Raw genomic sequence first — 20752 nt, forward strand, 5'->3', positions numbered from 1 at the left:
TTTTGTGTTTGCAGTAGGAGTCCCGCCTGTGTGAAGGTACCCAGAAGACACAGATCTGTCTTGCAACTAAGGCACCCGTTTCCATTATTCAATCGTGAAAAATTGTTTTCAAATTCAATGAATTGCATTTTTGCATTGATTCAATATATTCTGTGAGAATTTGTTTGTTCAGGGAAATTTAGGTCTGCAATGACTGAATGACTAAAAGCACACACAGAAAGGAGAATTAGAAAGTTCCATCTGCAACAGCCTGAATTTATTAAAGTAATAACCTGGTGGGAATTACAGCTAGGATAACACCTGTGAAAATGACAGATATGTAAAAAGGGATTGGTATTTAATTCTAACTCCTCTTGACTTTCAAATTTTAATCTGGTTTGATACACTGGGCAAATTATTAAGTTGTTTACAAAGGCTTATTTTAAAATAATTGCACCATATCACATATTAAAATAAATATACAATTAACCAGACCCTAAGAAACAATCAACGTGAATAAACCTGCTGTACACGTAAAACTCATGGTGAAGACTTTGAATCTTTAGGAAAAATACATTGATGAAAATGCCTATGCTACCTGATTTGAGTGACAGATAGAAGGCAAAAACCATATTCCTAGTGAAAGTACAGGGTCATCTTGCACTGTTTGTAATTATGCGGATTTCAAAGTCAAAGACAAATTGTTGACAGCAAGACAGAGATGGAGCTCTGCTACAAGTGGCCACCCTATGCCACTGAATACATCAGAAAAGACCCAGTTTATTCAAACTGGGTGAACAGATACCATAAAGCACAAACACAGTCTTACCTCCAAACAGATTGAGGTGTGTGCAGGCCTTTCAAAGGCCTTGTGCACAGATGTGATTCACACCTGCCATCGTTTATTATAAAGTAAATGTCCACCTTTTTGCAAGATCTCTGGATTTTCTCTACTGTTCATTTACATTCAGCAGTGTTGGCTGGTTGCAGCTGAGTGGTTCTGAGGCTTGATACTTCAAGTTTTCCAGAGAATGAGTGTTCTCTTGAATGCTCCTTTTACGTCTGCAAATTACCTCTACCGAGAAATGCTGTGCGTTCAAACACCATCTACAACCAGCCCATCTGCCCTATGTTGAAGGCCACACTCCAGAGAACTTCCAGGTTCTGCAGATACCAGAGAATCTCACAAGGTAAATTATCCAGCTCTTCCAGGATGACAGCAAACACAGAAAAAAAGCAGCATGGCCCTTAGGAAAAGTCTGACTCTTTGACAATTGGAACTGGTGGGGTTTTATGGTCAATTGGTTTATAAATAAAATGGAAATCTTTCTTGGTTTCGCTCTTCAGAAGGGAGGCTTTGATATGGTGTGGAAGGGCATCTTTGTCCAGCTGCAGCCACTGGTCATCAACATAAACAAAGAGTCCATAGTCCTTGGGATGGGACACTTCAAACTTCTCAGCACACTGTTGGCTCAGCTGCTCAGCTGTGGTATCGCGACGGGAAGCAAGTGTCCTCGATTGACCGCTGATTTCCAGAAAGGAGATACAGATGAAATCCTGAAGAAAAACATGAAGAGAGACCTTGCAATTAACACAGTAACCTAGGCCTGAAGGAGGAAGAATTCAGTCACAAAGCTCTAGCTGCCTAGAGCTCCCAAATATCCTCCAGTCATTCTCCAATGTCCTAGTTATTCTCTCCTTTCTTCCCTCTGTCAGGCTCTGAATCAGCAAATACGTTAACAAGCACTTTCCAAAAACTTAGCACCATAAAGACAGTGAAGTTAAAGCACTTTTTTCTGATTTTACTGAATATTCTTAGAGAATGCTCTGCAATGGTTCATTCTCCCATCTTTTTACAGCTTCCAAAGAAAGGGTTTGCAAAGAAGTGACAGACAAGAAAAACAGACCAGAAATGTCAAAGATCTGGCCTGAAAACCTCCTGTTTCCCAGAAATGGGATAGGGCTAGCAGTGTGGTGGCCTTGCAACTTCACAATCACCCAAATAGCATCTTGAATGTGTGTCCTCTGAACTTCCTTCCATCAGTAAGGAAATAGCAGAAGTTATGCTGAGAAGGCTGATTTACTTGTATCCTGTTTCAGGCAGTAACAACTGTTGTGACAGCTTTCATCTTGCCAAACACATAAGGAACAGACTCTAGAGAGCTTTTGGTCACAGTGGAACCTGAGTGTTTAATTTGCATTTGTGAACTCCAAAACAAATCCCATTTTGTTAAGCAAATAATGAGGTTCCCTGGCAGAAGGGGAGTTGTCAAATGCATGGACTATGGGCTTCCAAACTACATTTAAGGAGTATCACTGCAGTGGATTGAGGCAAGCAGAAGGATGGGCAGGGGACTGCTGAACATATCAGCAAGTGGTTTAGCTCTGCCAGAACGGGCTTTCATGGCTCTGATACTACCCCTCATTCAAAGGGGTAAAAAATGGCCCTTCAGCTGCTGGAGGTGGTGGGAATCTTCTGGGGAAATGTGTCATTTGCTTGCTCAGCTATTATGTTCCATGTTAGGTACTTCTGTGAGCTACTGCTGCCAGAGCAGCACTCACGGCTGGATGGATATTTGCTGTATCTCATACACTATTCACCGTTTCTGAGATCATCAGGGGCTGGTTGGACTGCAATATGGGAAACTTGTTCAGCTCCATGCTTTCACATGGACTACTCTCCCCCACAGGAGACTTCCCCCTGGCTTTCCCCTCGGCATGCACAATTTTCAGTTCTACACTGTGAAAGTGCTACAGAATGTGAGACATGGCCTTTGCTGCCTCCCTGTGGGTGATAATTTGATTGCAGCACATGGGGCTGGCAGGGTATCCCTGCCTGCCTGGACCAGTCTCATCATGGCTGGAGGACCAGAGCGCTCATCTGTCCTGGGACCTTCTCCCACTGGTGCACGGGGAGATCTTTGCCAGGCCATGCACAGCATGGGCTTCCAAACTGACCCGACCTTGATGGGTCCTACCTGCTGCCAGACAGGCTCTGGAAGATGCTTGACTAACTGGTTCTTGGGATGTCTCAAACCCCCCTACAGCTTTATGCCATCTAGAAGCAGCCCTGCATAGCCTGCTCACATCTCAGTTTAGCCCATGATTTCCCCAGGCATTAAGGGTGATGATTAAGACAGGCTTCTGAGTCCCTACCACGGCCCCTGCATGCAAAGGCTCCTAGCACACCTCCTTTGAGAATGAACAAAAAAATCACTTTGCAGTTATATTTAAACTTACAGTATTATAGGGGTACTTCAAGATTTCAAAATTTGTTTCATAGGTAGTATGTATTTCAAATGTGCTGTGTCTTTTAAGATCTGGAAACCTTGCCCCAGATGTACTCTTCTAATCGTGATTTCAATTATTTTCATTTAAAAATAATTACCACATTAAAGATTTCTAAGTATGGAGAAAGCATGCAGGCTTTTCCCCTAGGATCTAAGGCTGGCTACCTGCACTGACGAGCGGGAAGCTCGGGCCTTGTTCAGCGTTCTCCGTCGCTCCCAGCGGTGGATGGAGTCCTGGACCTCCACGCTCAGCTGCCGTGTCACAGTGATTTTGTCATAGTTCTTGATATGCTCCAGGACCCCGTAGGTGGTGGTTAAATAATAGGAGCCTGCAAAAAGTGAAAGTCTTGTATGAGCATCACACCTTCATGGGCCATTCGGTCCCGCTCCCAGCCTGCCTGCCGGTACCCACATGGGGCAGCTATCTGACCCTTGCTGGAGGGAGCGCAGGGGTCACAGGTGTCACCCGAGTGAAGGACACCCTGTGACCAGCGTCCTCCAGCCCCTCCTGCTCAACATCAGTGCCGCCCCCCAGACTGCTGCGGCTGTAATGTCCTGGGAGAGAACACAGGCTGAAAGGAAAGAGCTATAAAAACTGCTTTCACAAACAAGCCCTAGCCACAGATGTTTATTCTTTGGGCTACGGCCATCTTTTTGTTGTGTTTGATAGGGCCCATGCAACAGGTCTGTAACTTGGGCTCCTGAGCAGTCCCCACAATGCAGGGAAATAGAAACAATAGTAGATTACTGCAGGAGAGGCACAAGGCCTGGATCAAGCCCCCCAGCTCCAGCCGCACTACTCTCGCATGTTTGGATTTCAGGGCTCCTGTTGAGGGATGTCTCAGACCTGCAGGAGCAACCCATCCTCTGTTCCCTCCATTCTCTATTGACCACGCAGGCATCCCAGGCGTTCACCCGTAATTCCTGGACTGTTCAGGTTCGCGGGATGCATCTTGGTAACGCAGAGAAACAGGGCAATGTGACAAAAGCCCCTTTCCCTCAGAACCCCGTGCACGGCTGCTGTGGCGCTGCTTGCAGCAGGAAATCAATGACCAACCGCGGCCGCAGGGCGGCAGCTGGGCCCTGACAACAGCCGGCTGCAGGCACAGAGCTGCCGGCAAGCCCCGACAAGGACTGAGACGCTGCTCGGCTCGCAGGGCAGCCCCGAGGCAGGGCCGATGAAGGAAGGGCTGGCTGCCAGCTCCGCCTCAGCTGGGAACGGCAGGCTCGGGCCCGGGCTGGGGCAGAGTCACCCCGCGGAGTACAGAGCAGCGGCGGGGCCGTGCCCTGCTCCGGCAGCCGGTGCCTGCACACGGAGCCGTGCCCTGCTCCGGTACCCGGTGCCTGCACACGGGGCCGTGCCCTGCCCCGGCAGCCGGTGCCTGCATACGGGGCCGTGCCCTGCTCCGGCAGCCGGTGCCTGCACACGGGGCATGCCCTGCTCCGGCAGCCGGTGCCTGCACACGGGGCATGCCCTGCTCCGGCAGCCGGTGCCTGCACACGGGGCATGCCCTGCCCCGGCAGCCGGTGCCTGCATACGGGGCATGCCCTGCTCCGGCAGCCGGTGCCTGCACACGGGGCATGCCCTGCTCCGGCAGCCGGTGCCTGCACACGGGGCATGCCCTGCTCCGGCAGCCGGTGCCTGCACACGGGGCATGCCCTGCCCCGGCAGCCGGTGCCTGCATACGGGGCATGCCCTGCTCCGGCAGCCGGTGCCTGCACACGGGGCATGCCCTGCTCCGGCAGCCGGTGCCTGCACACGGGGCCGTGCCCTGCTCCGGCAGCCGGTGCCTGCGCACGGGGCCCGCTGAGCGCTGTTCAGCCCAGCCGCAGGCCTGTAGGTGGCCCTCGCACCCAGCCCATCCCTCGCAGCCCGGGGCTCCCCCGGCGCTGCTGAGCCCGCGGCCCTGGAGCGCGGCTGGCTGCTCCACAGAGGCAAAGACAGCGCTTGATTGAAGAGCAGTATTTTTAGAGCACCGTGGAAGTTTTCTGTCGGAGAGGAGAGACCAAGACACTGCCATTTGACTTTCTGTGCTCTGGTGGATCGATAAGGAGTGTCCTACAGTTCTGAAGGTTTTTGCCCAAAACACTCATTTTTCTTTAATGTCTCCCACAAAGAGGTGCTGAGAATAGACTAAGAAGTCTAAAAGTGCAATTTTTCTCCTCTTAAATACGGTTACTACCCTCCTTTGTCTGTCATTCAGTATTTCTCCTCTTCTGGCTGAGTCAGAGGTAGCTGTGATGGGAGCAGGGTGTATCCCTTCCCTCAGAACCCTGGGAGGAAGAGCTCCGAGACCCCCACAACAGGAATTCATCACAACTTTTTTAAGCATTAAGTTTTTGCCCACTTTCAATTTCTTCACTTCCATCCACTTGTTCCCTACAATCTGTCCTTGCCTTTGCTCCAGCCTTCAGCATCACCATTGCTATTAAATTAATTCAAAGTGTATTTTTCATTTGGAGGCAAAACTGAAGTGATTTTGTATATTGATTTATGCAATTTTGCAGTTTTTTCACTTCTGCTTTACTTCTTTCCCTTTAATTTCTGTACCTGAACACTTTTTGCTATTCAACTTTGAAAGGCCTGACTCAAGTTACCTTTTGCTAATTCTACACTTTGCAATCTCAGAGATGTCTTCACTGAGATGTTCTTTTTTGACCCCCATTCTTCACATTTGCAGTTACTCCTACCGTCCTTTCTGATGTGATTATTCAGTGCGTTTGATTTGGAACTCCCTCACAAAATTTTTCCTTTTGACTGGAGTGCACATTTCACAAAGTCTTTGCATCTTTGAGCTACGAGAACTTCCAGCCAGCTTTGCTTTTGATATCCTGAGCTCCCCAACCCAGATGACTTCAGTAACCAGCCTGGTAGTGTGCCCCTTTGGAATGTAGAAACTGTGTGCAGAGTAGTCACCAAAAGCAGCTTGGTTATGTCCACAAAATGCTGTCCTTCAGCTAACATTTTTTTCTGCTAAGAATTCTTTTCTGCAGAAAAACTAGCCTGTGCAGAAACACCTTACTAATGTACTGTATTGCTACTAATTATCCTATTAGTATTTACTTTTGTCCCACTCCCCACTGTGCTGGGATGACATGTTTATGTTCAGACTTATATCCTCATGTAATGTAAATAAAATTAGTCTGCTGTTGTTCATCTAGGACTCCTTTCTAGAACCTCAGTACTTACCAAAGACTTAAAGTCTAAAATAAACCCCATTTTATTGGTTTAGTGACTACTCGGTGATAAATGATCTGTGTTCCTAATTCAGAGTGTGTAATTGTCACTTGAGAAGCATGTGCTTTCCAAGCTATATTTAAGAAACTAGAAGCCCACTGGGGTATTTATCTTTTTGATAACAGAGGTCTTTAGTCACTTCCAAACTCAATATTCCTCTCTTACCTAACTTTATTTTCTCTGTCTCGCTATGATGCTCAGTCAGAGAACATTGTCAGAAGGTTCACTCAAATTTAGGAGTAGAGTGTCCATGAGAATATAGCCCTCAGGCATACAAAGCAGTTTAAGAAATGTGCTCTTTTCTCACTGGAATAAATAAAAGAATCTGCACAATTTTTTTAGCAGCAGCTGTTCAATTTTAGCAAAAACCTTCCAGCTTTTCAGCCTTTGGGCCAAGTAACACAAGATGTCTGTGTTTAGGTTGCTAATCCAGCACCTCAGTTATCATTTATGATGAGTCCCTGCCTTTCTAGCTTGTGTCTTAAGGCACTGCACTGCTAAAAGGAGTTAAAATGCTTGGCAATAGCTTTAGAGATTCAGATTTGAAAAGACTGGCTGAAGTATTATCCACAAAATCTAGCCAGAGCCCTGCTGCCCCACTTTCATAAACACTGAAGTGAGACAAATGATGATTTCCAAAGTGAATATCCCATGAGCAAACACTGTACTCTTACCTTCTCCTAGCTGCAGAGCAGGGTCCATGAGCTCCATCATATACTCCACATTCAGAAGGACTTCAGTCAAGTTGCAGCGCGCCAACACATACATGAGCACAGGGAGGAAGTCATCCGCACCATAGGGCTTCCCTGAGCAAAGAGAAACACAGCGTGGTCCCAATAATGCCAAAAATCCTGTTCCCACACAATGGTGCCAGATTCTTGCACAGTGAGTCCTTTGCAGACTCCAGCTTACATTACCTGAAGAGTTACAGCTCAAAAGCACCAGCAAAAATGCTGAAAACAGAAATTTAGGTCACTTAAAAAGTAAGTAAACTTGCTTCGAGCCCAAAATAGGATCTTGAAAATTAACTGGAGAAATATAAACTTAATTTCATTGATGACAAACGACTGGCAATTTTTGAAGAGTACAAAGGCTTCCAGCTTGTCCCTCTGATTTGATACTGACATCAAGACTGCAGTTCAGGTTGGCAATATTTGTAGGGAAGTTGTCTACATGCATTAGGGGTATTTATTCTCTTGGAATTACTCTATGTGTGATACCAAAAACCAGAAAATAGAATTAGAGACAGTGGTTTTAGAACTGGGGACTTCAGTGTTTACATGCCTTCAGAAGGCAAAACATCGCACTACATGATCCTAATTAAAACAGTTGCCCAAGAGCTAGGATCCAAGAGGAATCATCCTTCTAACTATGCTGTCTAGCTAGGAAAACAGATCTTTACATTGGACTTTAACCTAGTTTTTGAAATTGGTATACAGCAGATGCCCAATATTTCTTGTGCCTAAAACATTCATATCAACTAAGTTAATGAAATGATCTAATAGACAGTCTGTAAGAGCTGTTTGCAATCTCTAAGAACAAAAAAACAAGTCACAATTATAAATAATTACTACTTAAGATAGAATCCAAACTGAAGCTTCCTTGCATAAACCACAAAGCACACAAGGATAACTTTTTTCATTTGAAAGATACTTTCACTTTCAACCAACATGTCATAAAGTCATCATGGAAAACCCACAACAGCAAGTTTTTTACCAGGCCAGCCTTCAGAGTTGACCACTCCGCTTAACCTACTCTGCTTTCATTCTGAATGTCTTTCCCCAGACTGTGGGGAGTTTTTCCTCACCTGTCCACTTGGATATGTTAGTTTTATGGACTATGTGTGTCTCACTTGAGAACTGCTTGTCTCAGCTCAAGGAATCGAAGGTCCCCTTGATGTAGTTTTGGTGAAATTATGCTCTAGCCATTTTTGGCCCATAGCACACATGCTCTTCCATGGTAGGGAATACATTCCTGTTTCTCAAATGTTCCCACTGACTTATTTCAAATATTTGCCATGAGTCAGGTTTCTTTTTTTGTCATTCATAGCTGACGCAGATTCTCCACTGGCTAAGAAAGATATTCTTCTGAAGCCTCAAATAAACATGAGCTTTGCCCCTGATTTAAAAAAAAAAAAAGTGTGGCTTTGAAATAAACCCAGTAATACATCTAGTGAACAGAGAGTTGATCCATTTAAAACAAAGAGTTAGAGAATGAGAGATCATCAGGACAGTAATTCAGTCTGTTTCTAGCAGAGCCCACACACGCCACAACAGACTATTTATTTAATGAAAGCTGGATTAACGCTTTCAATTCTGATTGCTTTGTTATGGCTGCCTTTAGTTAAAAAACACAGCCTTAGGTCTTCAACAAAACTATAAATGGACTTAATCTTTCCATTAACATCTGTATGGCCATTCTGTTGCTCCCTTGGCTTATGTCTCTGTGGAAGCTTTAACTCTGTGAAGGGTCTAATTAATTACTGTCACATACATTACCTTAATGCAAGCAGCTTAGTAGTACAGCTATTTAATATTTTCCAGGGAAAAAAAAAAAGAAGACAAAACTGAAACATGAAAATGTAACAGAAAATCTTCACAGCAAAAAGCTCTATTCTCCATTTGCTCCAAGTACACCAGAGGCCAACAGAGTTAGTTCTAATTCAGACTAGCATAAAGTAATACAAAATACCAAAGATTTGTTAGGCTCATTTTTCCCTTCATTAAAAACTTATTTGTGATCTAGTAGTTACAGATCAGTGGTGTGGATAGAATGATTCTCATATCCTTAAGGCCAAGGGATTTCCAGTGCAACACTGATAGCACAATTTCCCTACTACTTCTCTTTCATGACTAATTCATGTCATATCTGATAAGGGCATCAAATAAAGTTGTTGCTTTACAATATCAATCCTATTCACCGGAAAAAAAAACAGCCTTGGGTTGTTTGTTTGTTGCTTGGTTGGTTGGCTGGTTGGTTGCTCAGTTCCAGGCTTTTTACATGTCACCAAAGCAGATCATGAACAGAGAACAGACTGACCAACTAATGCAGAATGGAAACAGCAGTTTGGAAATAAACAATTCCCTGTCCCCATTCATCAGCTTCTGGTGTCTACAGATGTGAAAGTTAGAGGAAAATTCTCAAGAATGCCTACAGAATCTCCCTGTTTCTTTTTTTTTGTCTGAGAAGTGGTTGTACGTACAATCATGCATAGAGACAATTCTTTTGCATGCTGTTTATCTCATTTCTATAAGCTGATTGACTGCCCTCCAGTCCTTGGTATAAACTCTTCTCAACTTTAAGACTTCATAGAAATATTATTGGACTCCCAGCTGTTTATATGCTTTGAATATGAAGGTTTGATCTACAGAATAATAATAAATGCTGAGCAAGGATGACTCAGGTCTGACTGAAATAATGGAAATAACACATGTTCCATGTGCTGGAAATAATGGAAAGAACACATGTTCCATGCTCACAACCTGTGTAAATTACTAGACACCACATTAATCCACCTGTGGCTATATGTCACCCAATTTTAAATACCCACGTCCGTAGCAAAAGCTGAAGTCAGCAGGAGCAGAATGTGTCAACAAGGGAAAAGCAAAACTAATCACCAGTGATCTAGCTCTGACTCCATTTTGTGTGTTTTTGTGCTGCCACAAACCTCCAGTGTGGCCAAGAGCAGCCAGGCATGGTGTATTGCACCTTGTAGGCATCTCAATAGCCTTTCTCCACTGACTGCTCATGGAGCCAAGGAGAAGTGCCTGAGAGGGCAGGACTCTGATTCTCCCCTGTTCTCCTGGCCCCTCCAGCTGCAGGGGCTAGCTTGGACCATCAGTCCAAGCATGGCCCTGAGGTGCTCCATATCTCAGTCCATCCATGGGGAAAATAGGTGCTGTCAGCAACTCAAATATGCCCAGAAACAGGAGTCTACAAAGATAGATGAAATAATGCCTATGAACCAAGATACCTGAGAGGTGGTTTCAGCATTGTATAACCCCCATGGTTCCTGTCCACTAACCAGTGTCCATCTGGGAGCTGCAGCAGAGGTATTCTCTGCAAACTGCTGCCTCCTCAGCTCTACTTTCAAGCTGGGCCTGAGCCAAATTCCTAGACCTGTATGGCTTGCTCCATCTGTGGTCTCTCACAGAGGGGAATTTTTGCAGCTGACAGAGTTAAATCTTGCTCTGACCCTGCCACTGTTCTCAGTGACAGTGAGACTGAGCTTGCCTATTCAAGGTGGTGGTGTCCTACTCCAGATACAACTTGCTTGCTTTATTTCCCCTTCTTCCCTGCAGGGCCAGGAAACATTTATTTCATAAATATCTCTAAGAAGCTTAAAATAAGCCTTCTCTTCTGCCACAAACTCATCCTATTATGTTTATAGCAAAGCAAATACAACGTCAGCTCCTGGCTGGGATGCAGCACTTGAATAGATTAGTATTAATTAAATACATGATTTAAAGCAACTGGAATTCTGCCCAAGCCTCCATAAAGAAATTACAGCCTATTTTAACACATTCATGGATTTCTTTTCTCTCTGTGTATATTCTGAAAACCAGCAGATAGGGGTGATGCCCTGCACCTTACTCTAATATTTTACAAACACTAGTTTGATGTCTAGAAGCAGATCTCCACAAAATATGAATTTTAGCCTCAGTTTGAAGCTGGGAAACCTGAGGTTCAGGAAGGCTAACTGAGATTTGTTCAAGATCATAAGAAAAGATTTTGACTTTCCTTCCACACACTAGCATTTGCTGTTTCTTTTCTATCCTATACTGCTTTCAGCAAGGTTTAATTTGTGATATAGTGAATTAAGTGAATTAATAGATGCAGACAGCATGAATTCACTTCAAAAATGTATGGTTTAGAGATCAGAGGAATTCGATCCCCATGAAAAATCTGAACTGGCTCGTTGATTCAAATGTAGAAATTTTGCTAGATGGAAGAACCCCCAAAATCTCTAGTCCATCAGTCTTTGTTAAAAGTCACTTAAATACTAATATCCTCTTCTGAAAGCTATCAAAGTAAACCTGTTATGTATAGCTTTATTTTCTTTCTCAGAAGTGAGATATGATAATAAGCAGTGTAATGGGATTGCTCTGACAGCTTTAGGAGCTTCTAGCATGGGCTCTTCACTGGCTGCTGAAGTACTGGAGTTTCCTTTCTACAAGCTCAGCTATCCCACTAAAGAACACAGCTTTGCTTTTGCCAACTGCAGAGCCTTGTAGGAGTACATCAGGGCAACTAATATCTGGCTGCTGAGTTTTGTAGAGGTGACCAACTTCATTCTAAAAGCTAAGGAAGAGAAGCATTCCAATGGAATATATGTCCTATATTCCAAAAGTAGACTATGCACATTATCCATGTAAAACTGTGCAATAGAAATTATTAAATCAGATGTTTTGGTCACCTAGACAATTCCATGACTAGTACAAACTATAGTTTTGAACTATATAGTCCAGCTGCCTGTGCAGTTCAAAGATAGTCCAAAAATGAAGCTTCATAATCTTAGGTAGTTCACAAGTTAGAAATGTTGCAGTATGAAAATTGTACCTCCATTCTTCTTCAATCTCCTTTTAAAGCAGTCCACTCATCTTTCAAACTTCCAGCCTAAACTTTGAGCTTTTCCATCCCTGATCTTCCTCACCCATGGACTGACCAAATTTGGCCTGTTTTTCTTACAGACCGTCTCCATAAACCAATGCCTATTGCTTTTTTGTTTTTCCATCAGTTCTCTTCCACAGTGGCAGCTGCTAGGCAGCACAAGGCTGGGTGACCCAGGCACACCAGTACACACCACATGTATTGCAGATTTGCATTGTTTCTCACTCTACAGGTGTCACTTGTGTTTTTGGTGAAAAGCAGAGATTCTCATTCTACCCATATCCCACAATATACATTTAATCTTTTGCCTGAGTAAAGGTATTTCTGAAAGACACATAATAGGCATTTTTTTCTATATAACATTACTGTGTTTCTACATAAATTGGCTATGTGCCCAGCTGTCCCTGTGCATATTGCAGCATGCCTTCCAAATGTAAGAGCTCTATGATTCCTGCCTTTTACTTTTTCTAGCGCTAAAAAGAAATGCCAGCCATTTTTCAGAGCGTGGGTTTCCAAACTCTATTTTTTAAAACACATTTTATTCTTCCTAACCATTTCTAGTATTTTTAGCAGGCAGGTGACATATTTTCAGATTGTCGGTTATATTCTTGGGGGCAGATGTTTCAGTTATTTAAGTTTGCACAGAAGTTGGAAAAGCTCAGTGAGATACCTCAATACTGTCATAACTGTGCCTTTGGTGAGGATTCACTTACTAATATCACTGCCTACATAGTGCATGTGAGTATCTGAAGCAGGGCCCCTTAATTTCTTTGATAGCCAGTAATGAATTAATCAATATTGTCACTGGAGTTTGCCTTGAGTCATCTTGCTCTAAAGCAGAAACCTACATGCAGCCAGATGAATCATCTGGACTTCATGGACTGACTCCACGATGTGTGTGATGGGAAGCTGGGCATGATACCCCTCTGTGGCCACCTACAGCAAGATGTAGCCAGAGATTGGTCCTGCTTCAACTCTATCATGGAGCTGTACTCAGTGGTCTCTTGAGAGAAAGGTGTAAGACTAAGACTGTGAAGTTGCCTTCCTGATTCCTTGTGATTAATCACTTACACAGGCTGATTGCCTTCAGCTTGAGGAAGAAATGCTAGTTTAAACCAGTTTAGGGTGTGACCCATTCAGTTCTTAGTCTTAAGTGTCAGGGATTTCAACCACAGCCAATTTATCAGGCAGATTTTTGTCATGTAATATGAATTATGATCAAACCAAAGATATCCTCCTTTCTTAAAATGTCTTGATATGCATGGAGTCAGTCAAGGCAGACTTTAAAGTTTCATGACTCTTTCAGCAGGGCAAAGATGGGCACCACCACAGATGTTCCTGGGTATGCCTGTCCTTAGTTTTAAAGGAAACTTGGTACCTCTTGGGGCATCCTGGCCAAACCTAGAGTGCTGTCCATGGGTCTCAAAATGTTAAAAAACTTCTATTTTCATATGTGTCTGAAAAGAAAAGATGCTTGATTAGGTGGTGTTGGCATTTTGCTTTGAGGAATGAAACCATGTTCTTAGGTCAGCTCATCCTATGGCCAGCCTCAAGTGAATAAATCCTGGTCTGAGCTGACAAATTGCAAATTAAATCAAACACATGGAGTTTCCATTTTATCGAACAGGTAATGTTTCTGACAAAGGTAGACTGATTTTGGTCCTGTAGCTGAGGGAATGATTTTTTTTGTGTTTCACCTGCTCTGATCTTGGAAAAGGAGGGACCTTTCTAATTGAGCAGTTAGGAAAAGGAGCGAAAAGGAGAAGAAGCTATTGCACAGGAAGCTAAGCATGGCCTCTGCTCTTCCTGTGTGAAGAACACTGTGCTGCCTCATGGCTGGCTGAAAGCAAAAGGGGCCCTGTGCTGTTGCTCTTGAGATAGGCAGAGAGCAGAAGGAGAATTCCCACCAGCTGAAATCTGCTCTGAGGACCCCACAGAGTGCTCTGCTGCATGCCACCAGCTGGAATTTCCTATCATAAAAATATTTCAGGTTGCTGAAATATTTCAGGTTCCAATTTTTGCCACTGGAAAATGAAAGTAATCTGGGTTAAGTTCAATCTGTGGAAGAGGTTTCACATATTTCGCCTCTAAGTCTACAGGGCATTTCACTCAATTACTCTCCAAGTTTTCCAGGAGTTAGACACAGTATTCTTCTCCCCTTATCTTTTTTATCAGGTCTGAATTCACTGGGGTATATTTCCATAATTCCAGGCCAGTTTTCTTCTGGCCAAGCCCTGATATCCATCACTGATCATGTATAAGGGAGAGGGAATTGCATGCACAGGAGTGAAATCGGCTTCCAACCTACACCCTGCTGAGTAGTGCTCAGGATAAGAAAACAGCTGAACTGGCCGAAATGCACTGCTTTGGTTAGCTTAGCAAACCACAGTGAAACCATCTAATTTCATGAATGTCAATATTTTAATCATGCTGGGGTTTTGTAATTATTTCCCCAACTCCTCATTTCTGTTACAGAAAGTGACACAATAGTATTTCCTTCAACAGAGAAATTCCAGCCTCGAGCTAATTAAGGTGTGATGTGTACATAACATACCACCAGCATCAGAAGGAGACCATGTGGGTTTTCATGAGGCTTGCGAGTCCTTGATCTAAACCAAACTTATTCTAACTTCACACAACTACTTTAACACAGTTGCAGCAAATTCCCCTACATATGTTCAAACCTCATAACACCTGAAGATAGTGAGAGGCCCTTTCCACCCTGTAGCTAAGGCTCAGCTCTGGGGTGGTTTCTTGCTCTGCTGTTAATATGTCTAGATTGGTTGCTGCTGCTTACTATCCAAGAGATCACCTTGAGGTGAGGCTCAGCAGGGACATAACATCCCTGTATGAATGCTCCAAGGCTGTTGCCAGTACAAAATAAAGCACAACAGCTAAAAGCACCTTTGGTGACTGTGACTTCTTCAACAACCACAGGTTATTGCAAGTTAATACCTGTCTTCTCTCCAGATCCATGCATGACTGGTCATCAGCTGACAGTATACAAAAAAAGCTCTTAAACTGGCAAGGCAAATTGTTGGAGGAAGGGACTTGCTTCTCTATCTGCAAAGATGCATCCTGTCTGCAGGCCAAGGGTGTAATTTCTGTGTTAGTGGTTGGCCTGAGGCCCATGTTGTGTTTATACTCAGAGCACATACTGCCTCACACAGAAATGGCTTTTAGAATTTACTGGAGCATCAGGAATTAGTAACAAACTACTAGCGCTCTGCATCTCCTCCTCAGTTTAGGCAAAACTCTGTAAAAGCCAAATCAAGAGCCTTTTACCAGAGACCATTCCTAGAATTTACCATTACTCTGCAGCAAGCTGGGACAGAGCCTTGAGGGTATTTGGAGAACTGTGTGAAGATCTGTGCAAAAAGGATATTATCCATAAAACACACACTTATGGGTAACTAGTTTTTGGAGTTACAAAGCTAAAGTTAACCAGATAACATACCAGTTATTAGTACAGAGAACTTCACTAACCATTCTATTCTGAGCACAACCTGTGGACATCTGATACCAAACACATCAACCATCACTGCTACTTCCAATGTGAATATTGCCATGCCAGCTGTATCATAAATGCTGTTCCTTTGATACAAGGAAAAAGACCCATGGTGGATACCATTGCAGCAGGAGTCCTGTACCTGGATTTCCCTGAGCCATGGAGTCATAGATGAGTTTGCAGGTCTTCAGCAAGATGGCAATTTTCTTTTCTGGAGAGTAGGTCTTGTGCATGGTCGTGAACTTGTGAAGGATCTTTTCCAGCACAGCAGTTTCAGGCACACTGGTTGTGACACCCAGGTCAGTGGTAGTTGTGTTTTGTATCACAAGTTGGTTCTCTTTCAGCTGCTGTAAAGATCCATCTTTGTTGTGTATTTCTTTTAAGGAAGCATTAATGGCTTCCTTTAAAGGTTTCAGGACACATTTGTACAAAGCTGTCTCAGCAATCACTTCTGCATAGAGAAGGGAGAACACAAAAGCATATAATAAATAAGAAATCCAGTAGTACAGGGGCAAGTAAAAGTCCTAAGGAAGCATGTGGTTGGTTATTCAAACACTACTACATAGCTCTGAGAAGGGAACAGAAATCACATCCCAGAAAGTAAACATTTTATTACTAACACTATCCAGAAGTCCTAGATGGGCTTGAGATGAACATCAGTGTGTGGTCTCTGTCACTGGAGGGGTAGGAGACCTCCTGCTACCAGCAGTCCCTGCTCTCTTTGCCTGTCTCCTGGCTGACCAGCATGGCATTGCCAGGCAGCAAGAGAGCCAGCTCTGGGGAAAGAAGAGGAATCTCACCTAACAGTGACTTTTTTTCACAGCCCTGCCCTTACAGATGTCCAGATGCAATTAATCTCATGTCCCTTCTGCCCCTTGTCCTTCTGACTTGTTTGAGATATTCACTTTGGGATCAAATTAATTGCACCCGCAAAGCACCCCTCTCTTTCCTCAAAACAGCTGCACCCACCAGCTCAGAGACAGAAACCAATATCTGGTCAGAAGTTTCTCATTGTTACTGCTCAAGGGACTCTGAATTACTGATCCTATAAGACGCCTCTTATGCCACTTGTGGAGGAGGAAATAGTATGAGTGGGTCGGGAATTTGCTTAATGTTTGGCTGAAGATGAAAGGAAGCATAAGAGACTGTGAGGAAACCTGTTGTCTGACTCCTAGAAACTAGAGGCAGAACTAGAGGGACTGCAAGAGATTCTCTTGTTGCACTGAGGCAAAAAGGTCATTGGCAAAAGAGTTCATCTGCTCAGGCAGTGAGGAATGAACCAGAGGGCAGTAATATTTATGTATTCAAAATGCGATTATTTTAAAGAATCCAGAGAATCAATCAGCCTGAAGCAGGGCAAATTCAAGTTGTTAATTCTCCAGTGTGAATCCTTGTTCTCCACAGAAGAAGACAGCCCTGTCAAAGTTGACTGGGCTACATCATCCTGTTAAGGAACTGCCCGTGAACAGGGTTAGATATACGGTCAAACCAGGCATGTTTGTGGGAAGGTGGTGGGATACTTGCACACATACAGCTCTACCAAGCAGAACAATAACACTTCTTTCCTCCCCCTTTCTACTTTCACTAATCAAGATTCTAGACAGACTTCTCTGTGCTGCTCCCACCCTCCCCACCTTGAAGAAAGAGGTTATTGGGACAAAGATTGAAGGTGTTAAACAAGATGCATGAGAAGTGAAGCTGCAGGTTCCCTCTCTGTGCTATGGCAGGGGCTGGCCGCAGGTCTGTTCTGCTGAGGACCTGCAGGATCATGTGAAGCCTTTGCTGGGGGAGAAGGAAATCAGCAGAACCTGCTGAGACTGACAGTGGACAGCCTTTTACTCCTGGCTCACCAGTTAGCTGAGTCCCACCTAATACTGGAGCTGCAGGATCTCCTGGAATCCCTGGTCACTCCTGGTTCACTCCATATTCTGGGTCTTCCAGCTCCCAGCTTGTTTTAAGCCGACTTAAGGATCCACAAATAGCTCTGCATTGCTTCTCAGGTCCTCAAGAAACAGTTTTAAGCTTTCAAAGGAGCATGTGTGCACATGCATGCACGGTTTTTCTGGCTGTACAGATTTCACTGGGATGAAAAGTCCTACAGCTCTTTTTATATTCCCTCATGGATGTACATTAAACAGACCAGTCCAATCCTTAGCAAAGAGAGAAGTAGCACATTATTCCCTCACAGGATATGAATGAGAAGCAATGAAACACCTGTAAACAGTTAAAAATAATATGTTTTCTCCCCAAAGGCAAATTATACCTATGGCAAAGAGGTGAACACCTCATTTTGGAGCTGGCAGTAGTCTTGCAACAGACATTTCTTCTGTACCTCTGAGCTCTGAGGAGCACAAGGCGAAATCAAGTGATTCCTCCAATCTGCTACTCAAAACCATCCTAGTCTTGTCCCTCCCTGTGAGACAGTGATTGACATCTAAGGTGTATGCCACGTGCAGGGAATTCTCCATCCTTGCAGCAAAGCAGCAGACATGAAAGGCCATGGGAATGCAGCTGCGAAGGGGAAGGTTTGCCTTTTGTCTTTCCTGTGAATTCAGCTCTGTGTACACACCTACACACACAAACACACATATATATACACATACATAAACACACACACACATATATGTAAACACACATACATGTATGTCTCTCATACACATGAACACGTCTCTTTTGCTTAAACTCTTCCCTTTAAAACATTCATAAAGGGATTTTCCCCCTCATTGGTCCCCAGGTTTTTGAGCTGTTCCTCCAAGTACTGGCAACCACAGAGCAGACTTCAATTTATGCTGCTCGAGTTTAAGGGGGTGGTTTATAATTCTGTAAAGCAGAGTCTGTGTCTGCATAATTCTTTCTCCCTCCTTACCTTCCTAAACCATGCCCAAGGATGAATAAACCACAGTTACCTACCTAACTGTTCCTCGGTGTAGGAGGCTGGGTCTATCAGAGATTTCAACTCGGTGCTCTGCACTAAGTAACTCTTCAGCTGGGTCATCATCAGCCGGATCTCTTGTAGCATCTCTGTGCTGGAGCTCTGTTTTGCCATCATCTCCAAACTGTACACTCTGTAGTCCCGCACCAGGTTGCCAAAGTATGACTCCTTGTCCTGTGCCAACTCCACTATCTTCTTCTGCAGCTTCCTGTCACTAGACAAAAAGACTGTGAAGACGTTGGACAGGTTCACCAGGGACAGCCTGTTTTTGGCCTTGGCCAAGATCACGGAGCGTGTCTTTTTACCAGATGAACTACTCAGCATCTCCAGGTCATCCTCTGTGCTGCTGGTGGAGTAGGAGTCTGGCTCAGATGTTGATGCCTGAGCCACGGCGCTGCCTCCCAGGTCTTCCAGGGACAAGTGTGTCCCTTCCAGTTCAGCTGAGCTGACAGATTTGTGGCCGTGTCCCGGTTCAGTCTTGGTGTGTGTCCAAGCGGCACCACCCGTCGCTGTAGCTGGGCTGCCCTTGCACACAGCCTGCCCTGCTGCCACAGCCGTCTCTCCCGCTGTTCTTTGCTTCGGCTGGCAGGAGCTGGGGGTCCTTGGTACCTGGGAAATTCTCTTCCTTCTCGGTGGTGGGATAGGAGGTGACTTTCCTTTCTCAGCGGCATTGCTTTGTATCTTAGGCATGTCCTCCTTCTTCTCTGCAGGTTCAGGCTTTGTCTCCTGAAACTGTGATACAGCCTTTTTGGGAACCTCCCCAGGCATCTCTACAGCCTTTTTGCACAGCAGTGTTTTATCTCGGCTCTCTGCACTTGTATCTTGGTTTTCTTCTGTCCCTTCCCCTTTCAGCGTTTCACAATTTTCAGGGTTACCCACACAGCTTTCCTCTGAGGTCCTCTCGCTCAGCCGCCTCCGTGGGGGAGCAGAGGGCTGAGAGCCCTTCTTGGGGCTCCCTGCCAAGGGCTCACTGGCCAAGCAGCTCTGCTTGCTTTCTTGTTTAGCGTTACCACCCTCAATTTTCATTTCTTCGAAGCTCTTTCCCAGTGGCTTAATAAGTAGCTTGTTTTCTTCACAGGCAGTCATGGGGTCCTGTGGGAGCTTCAGGGAAGGTTTCTGAATGAGAGCTTGAGAAGGTGGAGGGGGAGGAGGACGTCGAGGAGACCTCCTTTCAGTAATCATGGTGGCAGGGGGGAGTTCAATGCTCCCAGAGTGGCCTTTAGGAGAAGATACATCTGGAGGACAAGGATTACTGTACTCTTCTATAAAAATAGGATTCACAAACCACAGCCTGTCATTTCCTATTGACAGCTCAATTTCACATGAGCAGTGGTTTGTGCTACTTGCAAAACACTGGGTTGATCTTAAACTGTCTGCCTGGGTAGTGCTGAAAGCAGAGTCTTTTGCAGGGTGGGATAAGTCCTGTCTCCTGTGGTTTAAGTAGGAATCCCAGAAATCTGTAAAAAAAAAAAAAAGACAAAAAGAAAACTGAAAAAAAAAATCTGAGAGAATTTTAGCTGCTAATGATATGTAGAAAATATTCTTAAAAGAAATGGTACACAAATTTCAATGTCAAACTTTCAAACCTCTGCACAAAACAGTGTGAAGAAAGAATAACCTGTTTTATGCATATAAAATTCTTCAAGCTGGGGATAAGCTCAGAAGCTTCACCAGAATTGCCTCCCCTGTCAATTTTAGGACATTACCAAGTGAAAGTTGCTAATGTTGTTCAGCATTTTCAGTACAAGCAGGAAGGTACGAGTAACAAATACAAATGATTGTGAGAAGGGATCTATGCTTGTTCAGTGATCACTGCCTTCCAAATGCAAATAGCTGTGGATACCCGAGGACAGGATGTGAATACCCCGGGCAAGCTGCATCTGCCTCTTGCTCACAACAGTGAGGTGCAGGTCTGAGACAGACTGCCAGGATCCAACATGCACCAGGATCCAACAGCTGAACATGACCCTACCATGCAGTAAGCTCATGTGGCAGTCTGTTCTACACAGGGTCTGATCCTGCCTGCCAGGATTCCTTCCAGTCTGGAAATGCAAGATTTTAAACACCTTCCTCAGGTTAGTGTTACCATTAAAGTCTATAGTTCTGGATGACTGTTATCTATAGCCATGGCCACTCTGCCTTGCACCTTGCCTGAAGACCGCTTGCCTGCAGGTGTCAGAGAGAAAAGATGATGT

General features: G+C 44.4%; 1 protein-coding gene across 1 annotated transcript in view; it reads right to left on the bottom strand.

Moving 5' to 3' along the window:
- Window positions 1–336: 336 nt before the first annotated feature.
- Window positions 337–20752, bottom strand: part of RIN3 (Ras and Rab interactor 3) — a gene marked incomplete at its 5' end in the record, with an annotated part of 65786 nt that continues 45370 nt past the window's right edge. Inside the window, 5 exons of the mRNA XM_084207622.1 lie at window positions 337–1536; window positions 3435–3598; window positions 7182–7313; window positions 15768–16076; window positions 18536–20014. Of these exons, the coding sequence (XP_084063748.1) occupies window positions 1228–1536; window positions 3435–3598; window positions 7182–7313; window positions 15768–16076; window positions 18536–20014 (2393 nt within the window). The 3' untranslated portion in view covers window positions 337–1227. The remainder of the gene's footprint in view (window positions 1537–3434; window positions 3599–7181; window positions 7314–15767; window positions 16077–18535; window positions 20015–20752) is intronic.

The sequence above is a fragment of the Fringilla coelebs genome (genome assembly GCF_963513975.1).
Source record: "Fringilla coelebs genome assembly, chromosome: 6".
Lineage (NCBI taxonomy): Eukaryota > Metazoa > Chordata > Aves > Passeriformes > Fringillidae > Fringilla > Fringilla coelebs.